Raw genomic sequence first — 19224 nt, 5'->3', positions numbered from 1 at the left:
CCCTGACCTCTGTGGGTATGCCAAATGAAATACACATATCTCAGGACTCAAAGCAAACAATCACAAATGGGAGAACACACACGATATTTGTGAGTTATCTCACTCAGAATAGCTGTATCCAGTTCCATCCGTTTAGATGCAAATTTCATAATTTCATTTGTGTTAATAGTGGAATATCATTCCATAGGTAAACATATCACATTTTTGTTATCTATTCATCAGTTGAAAGACTTCCAGGCTCTTCCTGTTTCCTAGCTATTGTGAATAAAGCAGCAATAAAAACAAATGAGCAAATATCTCTGTAGAAGATGTGGAGTTCTGTGAACTGGAAGTAAAGTGCCCACCACACAACTGAATTCAAGAAGTAGAGGATATAGTAGTACAATGAAATTCCAGCTTATCAGTTGCAATATCAGGAACAGCATGGCAAAGAAGAATGTGGCAATGAATTTAAGATTATAAAATTTAACAAGAAATCACACTTTAGTTCTCCTCATGTTAGATTCCTCATTTAGTTACCTATGTATTTATGTGTTTATGTGTGTGTGGTATGAGTACATGTACGTTGGTTCTCTCCTTATTCCATGTGGGTCTCAGGCATTGTAGTGTCTCATTAAGTAACCATTATAGCACACAGTGAGATATCTTGCTTGCCCAGATACTTGGTTTTTAAATTCTATCAGGTAAATTTATTGCTGCCACATCTTCATAATAACCTTGGTCACTAAAATTATTTTTGATTTTCTCGGTGGAATTTATTAATGGTAGAGTGAGCACAAAGGCCATGCTAGTATTAAATTTGTTACACATCAACCACAAAATGGGCAATTCACAGACAAAATACGCTGAAATCTGACACTGGTTAGCAGTGTAAAATTGAAGCTTAAAGTTTAGGCTGAAGTTGCCATTTAGTTTAAATGTAGAGGAAAAGGAAGTCTGTGTTGACCCATTAGCCACCCCCTATCCCACATATCTTGGGTTCTCCTCAGCTGCTTTCTCTTCAGCTACCTCTCCTGTCCTGTCTTCAGTAGAACATTCTAGCTCTGTCTTTACAGATTCATCCTTTTGAGGAGAATTATACTTCTTAAATTGCTGTTCATTACCACTAATCTAAGAAATGTATCACACAATGAGGATTAAAAGTCAATATCTTTCTGCAAGACCCTCTGAGCACACAGTACAAGTTGGCTTCTTTTCTTCTTTTTTAAATAAAACTTGACAAGATGATTTTTATATTTATGCCAGAAGAGGTCATCGGATTCCCATTACAGATGGTTGTGAGCCGCCATGTGGTTGCTGGGAATTGAATTCAGGACCTCTGGAAGTGGTCTTAACCATTGAGCCATCTCTCTAGCCCCTGTAACTCTGCCTTTTATCAAGTAATTTTACCTTGGTCAAGTTCCTCAAATTTTCTTTTGCCCTGGATAAACAAGTGGTACTGGGAAAAATAGGATCATTACAAAGTTTTACCATTTGTCTCTCTGGATATTTAATAGCTTTAGATTGTACTGGAAATTCATATCCACTCCAAAAGAATGAAGTTTGGACAACAGAAAACTCAGAAACTCCTTGAGGGGGAACACAGTTTTAATAATAAAAACTTTATATGTATGGGACAGTCACTATGGATGCAATATATTTGTTTGAAATTTAGTTACAGCAGGTATGGTGACCCATGCTTGCAATCTCAGCACTTGGGAAGTGAGGTCTGAGGATCACCATGAGTTTGAAGTCAGTCTGATCTGTATAATAAGTTCTAGGTCAGTCTGAAAAAAAAAGCATCAAAACTCTCTCAAAATCTGTTTGATAATCGTGTCTTTCAATTGTTGTATATATTTGTAAATATTTTGTGTAAATAAATTGTGTAAATGAGACTATGAGAACTAGCTTGCAGCATTTGCTTTTGTTTTTTGTTTTTGTTTGATTATTTATTTTTTCTCAAATCATAATTAATTCACACAGGGGTATAAACACAGAAAGGCAGGACGTGGGGAAGGAGATGACACTGGAGTGTGGGTGTTCAGGGGGAATACAGATATCTTCAGGACATGGTATTGGCTGGGTGAAGGTTCAGGGGACAGGTCACTATGACTCTGCCTATTACTCCCTTGACCTTATCTAAGTTGGTATTGTCTGCCAAGGCTACCTATTTACAAGGTCTATGAATACTCAGGCTGGTAGATTTCCACAAAAGCTGCCTGTTTACAATAGGTTGTAGCCATCTGTTTCAATGTTTTTCCACTGAGACCCAAGACTTGGTGTTAGTATACATGTATGACAGGCTTACTGATGATTTTAAGCCTATGGCTGATTTTAGGCCTTCAGTGTGTAATCAGGGATGCCCCTGACATCTCCTCCCTTCTCTAAGTATAGAAGGGCTGTGGCAATTCTAAACTTGGGAAGGCGGGGATAGAGGCCTGACCTCCAGTAATTGAAGGGGACCTTGTAATGGCTCCGGACCCCCTGTCGTTGTCCAGTGAGGCATGAGGGCCATACCCATCCCGATGTCTTTTTCCTGGAGAGGGGATACTTTTGAAATCAACCCCTGTAGCTTGCAGCATTTATAATGTGAACATAGAAGTAGATGTACTTGCAGCTTTTCTTTTGAGAAGTCCTTTAATTGGCATCAAGAAAGTTGATGTGGATTTGTTAGTTTGAAAGGAAGTCCTATCCACCATACTGACCCACTGAGAAATAGAAATAAACTGAGTGGCTTTATACCGGCTTATTGCTAGTCTGAACACCTTTTAAAAACATAGGAGGCAGCTTTAGATATTTTTAAATAAAGTCAAATTTTAGAATCAGCAAGGGCTAAAACATACTTTCTGTATGGGTTATTAAAAATAATAAATTAACAGCAACAATTTAAACACTCCATTGTTTTAAATTCTAAACGCTGGGCTTATCATCAACTTCAAAAAGCATCTCAGTGGGAAAAAAAGTGAAAATTGATTAATTCCTTGACTTGTCTATATTCATAGAGGAAGTCAGAAGCATGTAGCAATTTTAAAAAATGGGTTACATGGTTTTTTTTTCTAATTTGCGATTAACAAAGACACAACATTCACAGCTTCTGTCAATTCAGTAGTTTTAGATTTTATTCATAATTGAGATCTTGTAATATTTGTCATTTCTGTGCCTGTATTATTTCATTTAACGTAATGTCTGTCTTTCAGGTTCATCCCTGTTGTCAAAATAGATAACATTTTCGTTAAGTTTGAATGTTACTCAATTAAATGTATATTTCAGGTATCGTTTTTCAATCATTAATAATTAGCACATATTGTTAAAAAATGGGTTTCTTATACTATTTTATTACATGTAGAATATATTTTGAACATATTTTCCCCATAACCCATTTTTCTTCTTCTGGTCTTTTTTCTCAGTTAGTTTATTTCCATGTCTTTGTTTGTTTGTCTTAAAGTATAGATTCCCTCATATGAGGTGCAGCACGTATATATCACACTTTCTCTGTCCATCAGTCACCCGTCTTGTACACTAGGGCTGATTTCTTACCCTTATTTTGTAAATAGTGTTACACTGAACAGGGGAGCACAGACTCTTCAACATAATGATCTCATTGGGATATACGCTCTGTCATGCTATTGCTGAGTCATGCCACTTTAATTTTCTTTTTATTTTGTGAGGAACTGCCTTCCTGTTTTCCATAATCATTCTACTAAATCGCATTCCCACCAACAGTGTACAAGTGTTCTCTTTTTCTACAATGCTCACCTTTCATAACTTTAGTAAGAGCCACTTGAACAGGTGTGGTTTTAATTTACATTTCTCCAATGATAAATGATGTTGAATTTTTTCATACATTTTTTTTTGCCCATTTTGTATGTATTCTTTTGTGAAAAATCTGTTCAGGTCCTTTGCACATTTTGAATCAATTTGTTTTCTTACTGAGTTTTATTTTCAAATTTTTGATATTTTGGATACTAAGCCTTATCAGGTTGATGGGTTACAAGTGTTTTTTCCCATTCAGCAGGTATGCTTCTAACTCTATTGATCAGCTCCCTGCCTGTGAAGAATTATTTTGATGTACTTTTTATTTCTACTTTAATCACATGCATTTTTGAATGCATATCTAAAAACTATTCTCTTAATTTTTGAGTAATGTTTACTTGTTCGGGGTAGTTAGGTTTATTTTACTTTACAATTAAAAACATAGTTTTTTTCCTTTTGACTTATTTCCTTGGAGAATATGATGATTAGCAAGGTTATTTGGTCAAAGATAAGTACAGTTTTATGGCTTTTATTAACACATTACTTTTTCCTATAACAATGATTTTCTACAGACATATACATGGTTTTTAAAAGCATATTCTGTGGTTAAAAGCATTCGATGCTCTTTCAGAGGATCTGAGTTTGGTTCCCAGCACCCGTATCAGGTGACTCCCAAATGCTGTAAGCTTAGCAATGCAATCTGAGTTGTTCTGCTGTAGATTTCTCTCATCCCTGGCATACTATTATGGATGTCGTCTATGGAGGATGATTGACTAGTAAGTTATATGACTGAAAACAGAAGTCAGACACTTCTGGTTTATTTGAGAGAAAAGTTTGTTCATTCAAAATTCAAGGGCTTGGGGTGGGGAAATTGTTAATATCAGATACCTTAATCATGAGAAAATATATGTGCCATTGACATCAGCTTGTTTGGAGACTGAAGAAGGTAAGAGCTTTTGAAGTGGTACTCAGGTTCCTGCTGCTTAACCGAAAGAGAGATAAGATCAGATTCGTTAGGAAACAATTTTCAAAACATACTCATCTAGTTTGACTAAATGAAGCTGAATGATGGTAAAGAAGTATATACATTGTATATTTTGAGGCCCATTACTTTAGAATCAGGAAGACAGTTTGCTTACCACTTTGCTTAAGTTACTGAAATTTTATTTTTTGTGTTTTTGCATGTACACATGTATATGTGTATATATGTGTGTGTCTAAGTGCTTATGTCTACACATGTGTATGGAAGCCAGAGAACAACTTCAGGTGCTAGTCCTCAGGAGTTGTTCATCTTAACTTTTTGCAATGGGTACTCTCACTTTTCTGGAGCTCACCATCCTTGGTAGCTGGCTGTCCAGTGAGCCCCAGGTTTCTGCCTGCTTCTGCCTCTTCAATGTTGGAACTACAAGTGCATAGCGTCATGCACAGAATGGGTTTAGGGGATTGAACTCAGATCTTCCTGCCTGGATGAAAACACTTCACCAACACAGTTATGACCCAAGCTCCCTTGTTGAGATTTTTAAGCACTGTTGTTTTCTATATCATCACTCTTAAAGTTACTGTGAATTATTCACATTAATAGCTTCCCAAAGGGAAAAGTAAAACTAAGGGCCCTGCTTCCATCTCCATTTTTCTGGATAGCTTTAGGAAAGTCCCTTGAAACATGTTTCAAGTTCCCATGGTGAAAACAGAAATCAAAGCTCTTGTCTTGTTCCCTGTTGAGTACTTACTGAAATTAGTGTGCTTTAAGGTAGATTTCAATGATTTCAAAGTAAGACCTTACCAGTAAAATCGTTTATTCAACACATTCCATATAAGCACATAGTAAATTATTTTATATGTGATTCGAATACTTTGGTAAATCTATGTTACAGAAATAAAACATTCGTTTTGTGATCACACGGACATTTAAATTGGACTTTTTGTTCAATTTCCCAAGTCAAATGAACCCGATTAGAGTGTTTTAAATGTCTTTTGTAGTTCGTTGGGTAATTAGTGCTGATGGGTATTGATTAAAGGCATAACAATTTAATTCAAATATTTAAAGCCTTTTTAATTCTAAAGGGACTTAATGCCAGTGTGAGCAATGAACTAAACATAGTCCTTTCTTTGTAAGATTTTAGTAGCATCTATTCTTTTAAGTTTAAACACAGTGATTTAAACAGACTTTAGTATATTTCCTAAACAAGGATACCTACTGATCCAATCCTGTGTCTAAGAACAACAGAAAATATATTAAATGAGACTATGATAATTTATTTATATTCAAAATCAAATTTTGTTCAAAAATTCATCATAAAGGTCATCTTACTTTTCTATTAGGGAAATATTTATTAAGAAAATTATGAGAGGTTGGAGAGATGGCTCAGTGGTTAAGAGCACTGGCTGTTCTTCCAGAGGTCCTGAGTTCAGTTCCCAGCACCCACATGGTGGCTCACAACCATCTGTAACTCCAGTTCCAGGGGAGCTAATCCTCTTTTCTGGCCTCCATGGGCACTGCACGAACATAATTCACAGACATAAATGCAGGTGCAAAGATCAAACACATAAGATAAAAATAAAATAAATCTTTATAAAAAGGAAAGTAATGAAAAAATTGTTCAGTACACTGATCACCAGGGAAATGAAACTCAAAATCACGAGATTATTCCATCATTCCACTAAAAATATATGAATAAACAACAAATAAAAAATAAAAGCTATTACCAAAGAATGTAAAGATAGCAAGTACTTATGAGGATGAGGGAAAGGGGAAACTTTACACACTATTTATAAAAATGTAAGTATGGCAATCATTTGGAAATATGGAATATTCCATATTCAATACGGAAAACAACATAGAAGAACTTCAAACAAACCAGAACTACCACATTATTCAGTTATCCACTCCTGAGTATGCATCCAAAGAAAATGAAACCAGTATGTTGGAGAGATATTTGAACTCTCAGATTCATTGCAACAGTACTTACAAAAGCCAAGAGATGGAAATAGCACTCAGATTCATCAATTGAGGAGTGAGCACAGAAAAGGGAGACATAAACAGAATGGAAGTCTGTTCAACCATAGAGAGAATGAAATCCTGTCATTTGCAAAAATGTAGCTATAACTAGAAATCATTATGTTAAATGAAATAAGGCAGACACAGAAAGTCATGTACCACATGTTTTTATTCGTATGTGGAATATAAGAAAATTGTTCCCATGGAGATTGAGAGTAGTGTGGTGGTTGTCTATGTCTGGGGAAACTAGGAGAGGGTAGCATAGGGAATTGCTGAGCAGTGGGCACTAAGTGTTCTGCTTTGTTTTCTTTTTTTTTCTTTTTTGGCTGGGAGTAAAGGCATGCTCCACCACTGACCGGGGCTCTGCTTTGTTTTCTGTTGTGATAAACACAGTGACTTAAAGCAACTTGGGGAGGAAAGGGTTATTTCATCTTTCAGCTTGAAGTTCATTATTGAGGGAAGTCAGGGTAAGAGTTCAAGGCAGAGAGTGGTAGGAAGTAAAGCAGAAACCGTGAAGGAATGCTGCTCACTGGCTTGTTCCCATGGCTTGCTCAGCTTGGTTTTTAAATATAATCCATATATGGGAAGCAGCACCAGCAGTGGGCTGGGCTCTTCCACATCAGTCATTAATCAAGAAAATGCCCACACAGATCTGCCTACAGGCCAGTGTGATAGAGTCATTTTCATAATTGAGGTTTCCTCTTCTCAGATGACTAGCTGGTATCAGGTTGAGAAAAAAAGCTAACCAGCACAGTGACGTAGGAACAAGAATGTCTGATTTGCTTATGCACAGTCAGATGATGATAGATAATAATAATGGGTTGTACATAAGCAAACAAACAAACAAACAAACAAAACTACAGCTGCAACACTTGGGAGAACTGGCCCCACACTTTGACTGGGCAGGCAGCACAGTAGAGTGGGGGATAGGTGAGCCAATTCTGAAGACATGAAAGCAGGAAAACTGGCTGTGTCCCTTGCCTGGGCAAGGCAGGAGGGCTAGTCCTGGTGGCATAGCACAGGATTGCTGGTGGGCTGACCTATGTAGCTTCCACTCAGGTCCAGATCCAGGTTCAGGATTATGGGCAAGCATCGACACACCTGAATGCAGATCCCTCTTTTTTTTGTTTCTGTTTGTTTGTTTGTTTGTTTGTTTGTTTGTTTTCGAGACAGGGTTTCTCTGTGTAGCCCTGGCTGTCCTGGAACTCACTCTGTAGATCAGGCTGGCCTCGAACCCTCAAACTCAGAAATCCACTTGCCTCTGTCTCCCAAGTACTGGGATTAAAGGCATGCGCCACCACTGCCCGGCTCAGATCCCTCTTTTATAACATAGTTTCACATATATTTTTTGTGTGTTTTACCTGCATGTTTGTATGAGCACCATGCACTTGCTTGGTGCTCATGGTGGTTTAAAAAAAAAAAGCATCGGGTACCCTGAAACTGGAGTCACAGATGGTTGTGCACTACTGTGTGGGTGTTGGGAATTGAAGCTGGGTCATCTGCTTTTTCAGAGTAATAAGTGCTTTTTCAGCCACCTCTCTAGCCCCATAATAACCACCATCCTATTCTGTATTTCTTTGAGGTTAACACTTTAGCAACTTCATGTAAGGGAAAACAGATGCTTTTTGTTTTTTTTTGTTTGTTTTGTGTTGTTTTGTTTGTGCCTGAATTATTTGACATCCTGCCCTCCAGTTTTATTTATCTTGTTGTAAATAGCAGAATTTGATTATTTCAAAGGCTGGATAGCATTCTATGCTACAGTACTCCTTTTAAAAATTCAATTACTATTACTGCTATACTGCAATGTTATACAATGGTATAGTAATAGTATATTACTATTTATTATAATAGTAATATGAGAATAATTATATTTCATAGGATGATATACTTACTTTAATAATTAATACTATCAGTATTATTGTTAATTTAATTGGGTCTTATTTCAGTCAACCACTTTTAGCTCAAGACTCTGTATACTTAAAAAAACAATAAGAGTCTGGTTTGTTAAAGGTGTTTTATAAATTATGATTTTTTTGTCAGTGATCACAGGTCTATAACTTCTTTTTGTCTAGTCTCTATTCTAGACAAATACTTAGGTACATTAATCCACACTAAATCAAAGAAAAAAAATCCCTGGAAACTGTAATTGAACTGAAATAAAATGTAAGCAAATTAAATCCGATGGCCTTGCTTCCTGTGACTGCCAGGAAGCTCGCTGTCCATGTACATCCAGTATATATAACTTTTTTTTTTTAGCTCATTCATTGTTCTTTTGGAAACTATTAGTAATGGAAATGTCCTCTTTCACAGGTATCAAGGTTACATCTATACATACCGAGTGTCCCAGACAGAAACAGGTTCTTGGAGTGCTGAGGTACAGCTCTTTTATTTCCTTTTGCTTCTCTGGGTATCAGAAAAGTGCTTGAAATCTAGGTTGGTTTCAAAAAGAAAAGTCATACCATACACTACCAAAATACTAATCATATTTAAATCATTGATGCTCAGTTCTACAGTCTTTGATGGCTCATCTTAGAAAATTTTGGTTCCAGACCTATTTAGCCACCACTGTGTGAAGTAGGATAATTTTGAAAAAAGGAAGAAATTCGAAGGATCATGTGTAACTTACAGTGCCTTTACAAACTTTGATAAAGCATATAATAATAACCTAAAAAATTAATAAAAGAAAGTATACACTAAATGATACAGATGCACAGATTGGTTCTGTTGTGGATAAAAGCAAACAAACTGGGCTTTCTCTTTCCTACAAGTCACTAGTAACCTTTATGAGATCTAATAGGGAAATATACTACAACATGAAATCCTGGGTCATGTCAAATGCATCCAGACTCCATGTGTAGTTCTTCATATAGTCACTTTTGATGGAAGCAATTTGTAAAATAGGTCTACCAACATTTATTAAGAGGATTCATTTCAAGGAGTACAAGGCAATGCAAGTAAAGAAGCTCTTAGCTGTAGAGTCTGACATACAGTGAGCATCCAAAAAATGTGAACTACTGAAAACATCTCAACAATATGATTGTGAAAATCATCTAGTACTAAGTTACCAGGCCCAAGAGTTTGAACAGAGGCTGTTCTGTGTGTGTAGGCAAGATTTTCAAAAGAGCCATAAAAGAGCCTCTGGATAGTGGAAATAGAGACAAGGGAAAATTGTAGTTTTTATTTAATAAAACTATTCTTTGAGAATTTCAAACATATATACACAATGAATTCCTAACTGCTATTGTAGTGGTTTAAACGGATGTTTTAAAGAATCACAGTTCTCTTCTATCTTGGAACTCCCTGGGAAGGGGGTTGCAGAAGGAGAGGAGGAGGTGAGTGGGTTTACTTCTGGGTACCTATCTTAAGTTCAATGAGTAAGATTCCTTTAGTTTTCCTTATGAACTAGGACTTTGAATAACATTTATTCAGAATGAAGGTTTCTTATGGCTTTGAAATATTTGTACACTACTGTGTCAGTCCAAGAAATTATTGAAATCTTTCTACAGAGCAGGGTGCTATAGAACAGCCCATCTTACAAATCAGTTCATGATTCCACAGCTGTGGTTTTCACACTTTGGGCTTTAGTTGGTTTCTGACCTTATAATAGTACATCCTGATAGTGGAAATGCTTCACAATAATCTTTTGAAAACATAGATGTTAATGTCTATCAATAACTTAATAAATCTGTGCGTTTAAAAAATAACAAAGTCTAGACAAAAGTTTAAAAAATGTTTTACAAATTTGTCAGTAAAAAGTAAAGTATAAATTACAAACATTTGAATTGCCAAAACGAATTAGAGTATATTCAAGTACGCTGTTATCTTATTAATTGATTAATTTTATATTTTAAATTTTACCTTTAACTTTCCTGTTTTTAAGCATAGGATTAGCGATGAAACCCAGGGTCTCATGCATTTTAGGCAATTGCTATACCATTCAATAATATCTCCCAATAATTTTGTTTATTTATTGCCATATATTCACTGTATATAATAATGCATTTCATAAGACAAGTTTATAACATCCTTTGATCATGTTCCTTCACAAGATACTGAATTCTTTTCTGGCCATGTTGCTACTTTGTGTCAGGGTAAATAATACAGTGTTACTTTGTGTCAGGATAATTAATACAATGATACTATCCAAGGAAAAATCTGTACCAATTCTAGTGAAAGCTATACTTCTTAAACAAATGTATCACTTCAAATAAATAAGCAATTTGATTTATCATAAAGAATAGCTATGTATAGCTGATGTATATAAATTTGTATATAGGTTGGCAATATATAATCTTTTTCCCTGCAAGACATATCCTTCAGATGAGCAATAGAAAATTTTAATGGAGAGTCTTTGATTTTTTTGACTTAAAAGTTAGTTCTTTGAGAATTTTGTGCAAAATGCTTTGATCATATTTACCCTTGTCCTCCAACTCCCTCCAGATCCATCCTTCCTTCTCTATTCACCCATCTTTGTCTTTTTAAAAATCTGTTACTGCAATTTGTACTACCCAAATATTCTTGGATGCATGGCCTTCTATTAAAGCATGATTTACTTACTAGGGGCTTTTTAATTGGCTTTTCTCCTGGTAGCTATTAATTGCCAATAGTTCTTTGGCTAGAGGTGGGACACTGTGCATCTTTCCTCTCTCCATGCTTGGATTTGGTCCAACTCAGGCTTGCACAAGTCTTGTGTATACTCTTATAACCACCATGAATTCATATATGAAGCAGTTTTGCTGTGTCTGGAAGACATTGTTTCCTTGGAGCCATTCACCACCTTTGGCCCTTACACTCTTTTCATCCGTCTTTCTCAATGATGCCTAAGCCTTGGGAGGAAGGGATGGGATATGGATTCTTGGACACGTTTTAAATTTGTTTTCTTCTGTTTCACAGATAATATCACATCACATTGTTACATATATATAAGCATTTTAAGAAGGAGAGGGCTTATTGAACATAAATATCCTTTATGTTGTCTGATTGGACTCTCACTATTTAATAATATTGTAATTATTTGCACAAGTACAGACAATTGGCATGGATTATCCCAAAATGTGAAAGAGGCAAAACTCTTTTTGTTTTATGAAATGTGAACATTTTTTTTTCTGTCTACAACATTTGCCTTCTTGTTAAGGAGACTATTAAACTAGTGAATATTCTCAGAACTTGTGCTTCCTGGCTGGAAGAAATTTATCCAGACTACATTGAAGACCAGCTGCGATTCAAAACATACCTGTGGATAACTAAGAGATGGCAGTATCGGAAATACACAAATTTGAACAAGAAATGAATTCACTGACAGGATGGTGTTGTCAGTGGTGATCTTTTTGTGTGTGATAAATGTCTTTCCAAAATTTGGTTAGTGGTACTATACTACATTTAGAAAAAAACATTTTAGTTTGCCACACTGTAAGAAAAAGTCATGTCAGTAGTTTTCTGTCTTCTGTGCATAGACCATTAGAAAGCTTGTTAAGCCTAAGATTGAGATTACAATGAACCTTGAATTTATGAATTATACATCACAAATATGCATGTTTTTCATTTTAGGTAGAACACTGCTGAGGATATTAATCCAGTCCTTGGAGACTAAAATTTATGATGAATTGTTGATCATCATTTATTAATGTATAGATTGTCATCAGTGCATTGTCAAAATCGTACTGTTCTCTCCCTGCCAATTTCTGTGCCTTTGGGCCTTTCTGCATAGTTGGTCATCAGGAGATCCTTAGCTAGTAAGCAAATTACTTACTGGCCTAAGCCAAGCATCATAAATTAGGTCAGTCATTTGCTGAAGAAACGTTGCATCTCAAGTTTAAATTGCTTCTATATGTCCAGTGCTATTAGTCTTCTCTGTCAGCATGGATAATCAAGTGTTAACTATTAGTCCCCAAAGAAATGATGCCTTTGTTGAAAATGCTTTTATAAACCACAAAAATTTAGTCTAAATGAAGTGTGGTTTTGAAATGGTTCCACTCTTGGTAAATATGTTTTTCCTCTGGCTGGTGACCTCAGCTTCATTAGAAACTTCTTGGTCTATTCCTAGTCTGAAAGGAATGCAGAGACAACTCTGCTGCTTCCGATCATCTGTGTGATAGCATACTTGCTTATTAATTTACTTTCTGTAAGATGATTCGTTTACATGTTTGTGGCTGTGGAATAAAAACAATAGAAAGAGTATATATGTATCTACCAGTCCGAGAGGCAATAATGAAGGCAAGAGATTGGAAAGTGTTTGGAAAGATTGAGAAATGCCCTAAGAAAGACTTAAGGAAGTATTTTGTACCCATTGCTCGCTTTTGCAGTTTTCAAAGTCTACCTTGGAGCAAAAGAGCTACTCACAAGCATGACCTCTGCAAGAATGGCCATGTTACTTTTAGATGTGGCCTCAACAGAAAGGAAGGTCTTCAGATTCTATGGATAGAGATGGGTGGGAGACTGTTTTCTATCTGTTGAGAGTGGGCAGTAATTTACGGTGAACAAGAACATCTACAGGGTTTGTACTGGAAAAGTCCTTGCTCCAAAGTAGGCAATGACTGAGACTAGCCTTGGATAGCCTGTTATCTCTAGTTTATGGTCTAGTTGACAGAAGTCTGTATGCCACGCTTCATGTTTTCTCATTAAATGCTAAAAACCAAGCAGTTCCCTTCTCAAAAACCTTCCAGATGGAATATCTGAAAAACAACTTTCTAAAAAATATAATAGAAAAAAAAACCAAGAGTAGTCATTGTTCAGTTGCTCATAGAAATACTATTTTATTTTATGTAAAATGACAGTTTGGAGCTGGTGTCTAATGCTTGGCTCAAAAGCTTTGTGGGGAGTGTTGATTTCAGGCAGTGTCTTTGTGAGAGCGCAGATGTCAGGGAAAGAATACACCTCTGGCAGCCACCTGCAAATGTGATCTCTTTAAAAACTAACAAATATATAAACAAAGGTGACCTTCTATAGCCTTTCATTTTCATGTCACAGAGGAAATCTTGTCATGGCTTAGCTCCAACTGTGAGAACAGTTGGGGAAAAGAACACAAAATTTACACGAAGGATGAGTTAGTATGGCTTATGATGTAGAAACGTATAAGTGATAGCCAGTCATGCATTTACATGTATCATAATGGTCAGTTTTTAATTTTCTGTGTATTTTATATTGTGAAACATTGATAGGTGATAGGTTGTTAGTTGGTGTTTTGGTTGCTCGGGCTTTTTATTAATGACCTGTAGAATCTGTCCTTTTTTTTATGTTTAACTGCATCCCCTCTGTTACTGAATTCATTGTGGGTAATGGCCTGTACACCCTTAGAGGTTCGGGATGCATGATGGGTACCAGTCAGGAAGGGCAGGGCTGTGAGCAAGAGCTTGTAGGAACTAATACTACCCTTGGGAGAGCTGAAATGACAGCTCATTAGCTCCTCTTGCAGGGAAATGCAGCCAAGCAAAGTAAGCTCTTCTGGATGTTGTTTTGCTTTCTTCCTTATGTTTTCAAATATTTGAGCAAGTTGCACAAATGTTACCTCTCAGCATCCTTCTCACATCTTATAGTTCTTTTTTTTTAAGCACTAGGAGGCAAATAAATAATGGTTTTGGTCTTTTATTTTCCAGACAGCACCCGGGGTACATAAAAGATTTTTCCGGAAAGTAAAAAATCTCATTTCAGCGTTTCAGAAACCAGATCAAGGCATTGTAACACCTCTGCAGTATCCAGTTGAAAAGTCTTCGGCTAGGAGTTCACAAAGTACCACAGGTGTGCCTAGCTGCCCAGGTTTGAAAGTGGTATGGAGTGTCGGGTTCAGGGTGTGTGGGTCAAATTATTCATAACCACATCATAAACAGGAAGACTCATAAGAAAAATGCAACAAGGAGGTAGCTGGAGCCAGCCAATCAGGTGAGAGGTAATGACACAAAGGGACCATAAGATGCTCTAACACATTTTTTTTCGTAAAACGGTAGAACTATAGGAAGTGTGATTCCAGGATAGTTTAATCTCTTTATTTCTAGCTTATTGTCCCTATTCCCTTTTGTAGACAGTAAATACCATTTTACTTCAGTAACTCATGCATGTACTAGCTTGTGCTAGCTTAGGTCCTGTGATTCTGACTTCTGAACTGATGATGTTTGAATGAATGAATGAATGAATTTTTTTTTTACTGTAGCAAAGGAATTCAAATGAGCAAACTTGGGTGTTTTACTAGCATGCATGACCCTCTTGAGCAAAGCTATTTTTAGTGAATGTCTTGAGCTCAGGAGTGAACACACCAGCCAACTGATGTCTCTGTTGTTCTTTTATGAAAAAGGGTTAGTGTTTTGTTTTGAATGAGAAGATGTGCCATGACTGATGCAGTTTAATATTTATGATAAAATGAGACTTTATAATTTTGAGGACAAGGAACCACGCTCAGGCATAAGTTGATAATTAGACTCAAATGTGAATTGAATTAATGAATAACTAGCCTTTGAAATAAAAATGTAAATAGAACTCCAATTTAGACTGCAGCTAACTTTTCCTTCCCATCCAGTACGCTATCCTTATGGCTGAATTTTAAACAATAGCTGCTTGAGGCATAGCATTAGGTTCAATATTACAAATTTGAGTTAAACTATTATTTTAATACTGAACGACTTTGTCCTGATGTTTGCTATTCTTTTTCTTTAGGGAGAAGAGATTCTGATATCTGCCTGAAAGCGCCGTGAAGAAGAGTAACTCACTCTGTACTTTATTTTCAATAATTTAAGTATGTGCCAAGTCTTGTATAGTGTAGATAATACAATTCAGCGAGCTGCAAATGCCTTTTAAACATGACTCTAGTCCTGTAATAGCATCTCGCCTGATGTCAAACCTGCAAGTGGACGTGGTAGATAACAAGTGCTTTAAAGTGCGGATTGGAAAACCGAATCCCTTAGGGTATTTTTAGTTGCCGTATTTACAAATGAGAAACAATTTAAAAGCACAATGAAGACTTTACAGAAGATTAATGTTGATTCTTGCCAAGTGTAAATAAAAATAATCTCTTTTTTTGGTCAAAAGCGGCATTTTTGTGACTTATTTCATAGCTATTGATTTGCAAGCATCTTGCTTGACTTCATGGTAGCAAGGTGGTTGGTGTGCAGATATAATAGCTGTGGTGCCTGAGGCTTCTTTTGGGATTTATGAAGGTGTGTGCTAAAAGAAGTACTAGATAAAGAGAAAAGACTATTTGTTTAAATTTGAAATCGACCTTCTTGCCTAGAGTTCTTCTGCTAATACAGTTAAATCTTTGGACTAGTGGGGCGTGGTAGGGCAATGCTCTTCATTCCAGCACTTGAGAGACGAAAGCTGGGCGATCAGGAGTTTAATATCATTTGGCTACAGGACACCCTTCTTCAAAAACAAAATAACCCTCAGACCAAACTGGAATTTACAAGCCTATGTTTTCAAATAGATTCTAAATGTTTATTGTACTTGATACTACAGGTTTTGAAATTATGTTAAGAGATTTGACTAAATGATGCAATGAATTCCTTTTTTCGAATATCTGTGCCCTAGTTGTTTCGACTGCAAGCAGAAATATATTTGGAAGGGAACTCCTGTGGCTGAATCTCCTGATCAACTGATTCGTAATTAGGCAACCCCACAAAGGCTTGTGGTTTCATTAATTTTCAGCAATTCTGAGTCATGGAAGCCTAAGAGTTGGACTGTAGGCAGTGTTGTCTTCTCACATTTATATTTCCATGGCCTTTGTGATTGATAGTATGCCAAGTTGCTTCAGGGCTCACAGAATTCACTCACTCAAAGAACATAATAGGGCACTGGGGGCAGAGAAGTAGAAACACCTGTTTCATGCCTTCAGGCAGTGTACTGTCCTTTTGGCCAGGAAAACAGTAAAGGTAAAAACAATAAAAAGAAAATTTTAGAGACAACAATAACAATACAAGTTGATTCATATGTAAGTGAAGTTTCCAATATGTAGGTACATTTGAATTTCGTGGCTGGATGAATCAGCATCAGTACTCTGGTCCAAAATCCATAGGAAAACTAATAAATTAGAACTCTGAGCTTTCCTCGAACGTTGTGAGCTTGGTTAAGAATGCATGAACTGCTAAGAGACAGGGCTAGTTATGCATCCGGAGCATTTGACATGGATGCTTTGAGTGTGCAAAGATGGAGTATGGTGACAATTACTCACTGGGGGCAGCTTGCTACTTATTGAAATAACAGCATCCATTAACTTGCAAGGAAGTTAAAGAGTTTACTTTTAAGATAAAACAGAATACATATGTTTAAATACTTTATTTCAAGACAGGATGTCCTGTAGTCCAGGCTGATCTCCAGCTTGGTGTGTAACTGGGGATGACCTTCATGTTCAGATCCTTCTGTTTTTGCCTCCTGAATGCTTATATTATAGGCGTGTGTCACCATACCTGATTTGTACAGCACCATGGCTTTAACCCAGAGACAAGCATTTTACCAACCAAATTACATCCTCAGCCCCTAAAATATTTTTAAAATGATTTAGTTTGAATTTAGATTTCAATGTGTGTTTTTAACTCTCTGAGATCTGTTCACTCTGGAATAACTAAATATATGAGTGATATTTAAGTGTTGTTTTATAAGACTGTTTTCAAAATGCTTTCTGAAAACATTAGTGGCCTTCGCCTTTTAATAAAGTATTTGAAAATTTTACTTATAGAGTTCGTTTTTAAATATTCACTTCAAACATAGAGACAGTCTCATGTATGTAGTGAGTTCCAGGTCAGGCAGGTCTACATGGAGAGACCCTTTCCTGTCTCAAAACAAACAAACAAACAAACAAATGGATAACAAAATACAGAGACAGTTGCTGTTAATAAATTAAAGCCGAAGAAGATTATCTTACTTTATTGGAATGAATCCCTGGGAAAGTTAAGAACTTTTTTGATTTTACTAGGTCAAACTTTCCAGTCCACGTGTCTCCATCCATCTCCTCTGGTTGGATTTAACTCATCAAGTTGATTCCATTTCTTTTCTTTTCTAACACCAGTAACTTTATCTCCCAGTATGTAATGGGGTGCACTTTTACAGAAAGATCATATCCTTGTTACATCTACAGTACTGTGGTAGCCAGGATACAGGATATACCTTTAAGAAGTCAAGTCAAAGTAAAAAAAAAAAAAAAAAAAGAAAGAAAGAAAGAAAGAAAAGAAGAAGCACATGATGAATTAAAATGAGGATATGAGTGCTCCTAGATATGGCTGAGGAGAAGCTATTTTTCTTTTTTTTAGATATAAGCTGCAGTACAGCCAGAGGCATCTGGAAGGGCCCTGGCTGAACAAGGTGATGAGAGGAGAGACAGAGAGTCAGGGGAGCAAGAGAGGAAAAAGAGAGAGAGAGAACAGAACCAAGAGGTCAAAAATGCCAAGATCAAGCCAGCTAGGAGCCAAAACACCAGGAGAGCCCGGGAGAGCATGGCCAAAATGGCTGAGGTTATATAGAAAAGCGAGGCTGAGGGATGGGAAATCCAACCCCTGGGCTAGAGAGGTTTATGGTGGGGGTGGGGTGAGAAGTGTCTGGAGGAGCCACTGATACTGAGTGAAACTTGTCCCAGGGTTCTTTGGGACATGACACGGGCATGTCCAAGAATATATGTCTTTTTAAAAAGTGTGTCAGCAAGCTCATAACACATATGACAGCTTATCAAATACTTGTTCCTTTCTTCAGAAATTTGTTCTTAGAAGCATAAGGTCAGTAGGAAGACAAGCTTAGGTAATTGTCTGGCTGTGACAGGCAAGGAGCCTTGTTTCAGTTCCCAAGTAGAATAAATCTACCATGAATATGTCGGATGAAGCCATCTGGTATAAATAAAGGGCTGAATGGAAGGTATTCTTTCCCAGATAGAATGGATAATTTGAAAATGTGAGCAACATTTTAAAGCTGTTATGAATGTTATGACATTAGGCTATGTTTTATTTGATTCACTTTATTGAGCTCAGAACCCAAAATCTATTAATAATAAAACCGACATTTGCCCTTGAGTGTTTCAAGGTTACATGAAAACTGGTTTTCTGGTTAGGGTGCTATAAATTCGACGGAGTCACCTGTGTTTGCCCTTGCAGGAAATGGGATCTTTGTATTTTTCAGTTTTCAGTAAGGGGTGAAGTTAAACTATCCTAGTTTGGAGACTTTCATAATTTGAGATCACTGGCCAAATTTCTAGTAAAAGGCTGAATTCTTAGAAGGTCATTTGAATTTTTAGTGTGTCTGTGTATGTTGTGTATGTATTGTATGTGTATTCCCCTTCTCGTGTGCATAGTTGTGAATGGCACAGGACAACCTCAAATATCCTTTCTTAGGCACTGTCCATCTGTATTTTTCTGGAGACATGCTCTCTTTCTGGGCTGGAGCTCACCAAGTAGGCTATGATGGCTGTCCAGGGAGCCCCAGGAATCTTCTTGTCCTTGCTTCACTAGTACTGGGCTTATATGTATGTGCTTTCAAACAAAACAAAACAAAACAAAACAAAACAAAACAAAACAAAACAAAACAAAACA

At 36.6% G+C, this 19224-nt stretch overlaps 1 protein-coding gene across 2 annotated transcripts in view; it reads left to right on the top strand.

Annotated features, from left to right (window-relative positions):
- Positions 1–19224, top strand: part of Sh2d1a (SH2 domain containing 1A) — a 28671-nt gene that overhangs the window by 5717 nt on the left and 3730 nt on the right. The window contains exons 2-4 of one of the 2 annotated variants that reach the window (XM_028760260.1): positions 9041–9104; positions 14323–14464; positions 15374–15452. In XM_028760260.1, coding sequence (XP_028616093.1) covers positions 9041–9104; positions 14323–14464; positions 15374–15411 — 244 coding nt within the window. In that variant the 3' untranslated portion in view covers positions 15412–15452. Of the gene's footprint in view, positions 1–9040; positions 9105–14322; positions 14465–15373; positions 15745–19224 lie in introns of those variants that run through there. The other variant, XM_028759553.1, reaches the window with a different exon arrangement.

This window comes from Grammomys surdaster, unplaced genomic scaffold (genome assembly GCF_004785775.1).
Source record: "Grammomys surdaster isolate TR1022 unplaced genomic scaffold, NIH_TR_1.0 60, whole genome shotgun sequence".
Classification (NCBI taxonomy): domain Eukaryota; kingdom Metazoa; phylum Chordata; class Mammalia; order Rodentia; family Muridae; genus Grammomys; species Grammomys surdaster.
This window is presented reverse-complemented; position numbering and strand designations above follow the sequence as displayed.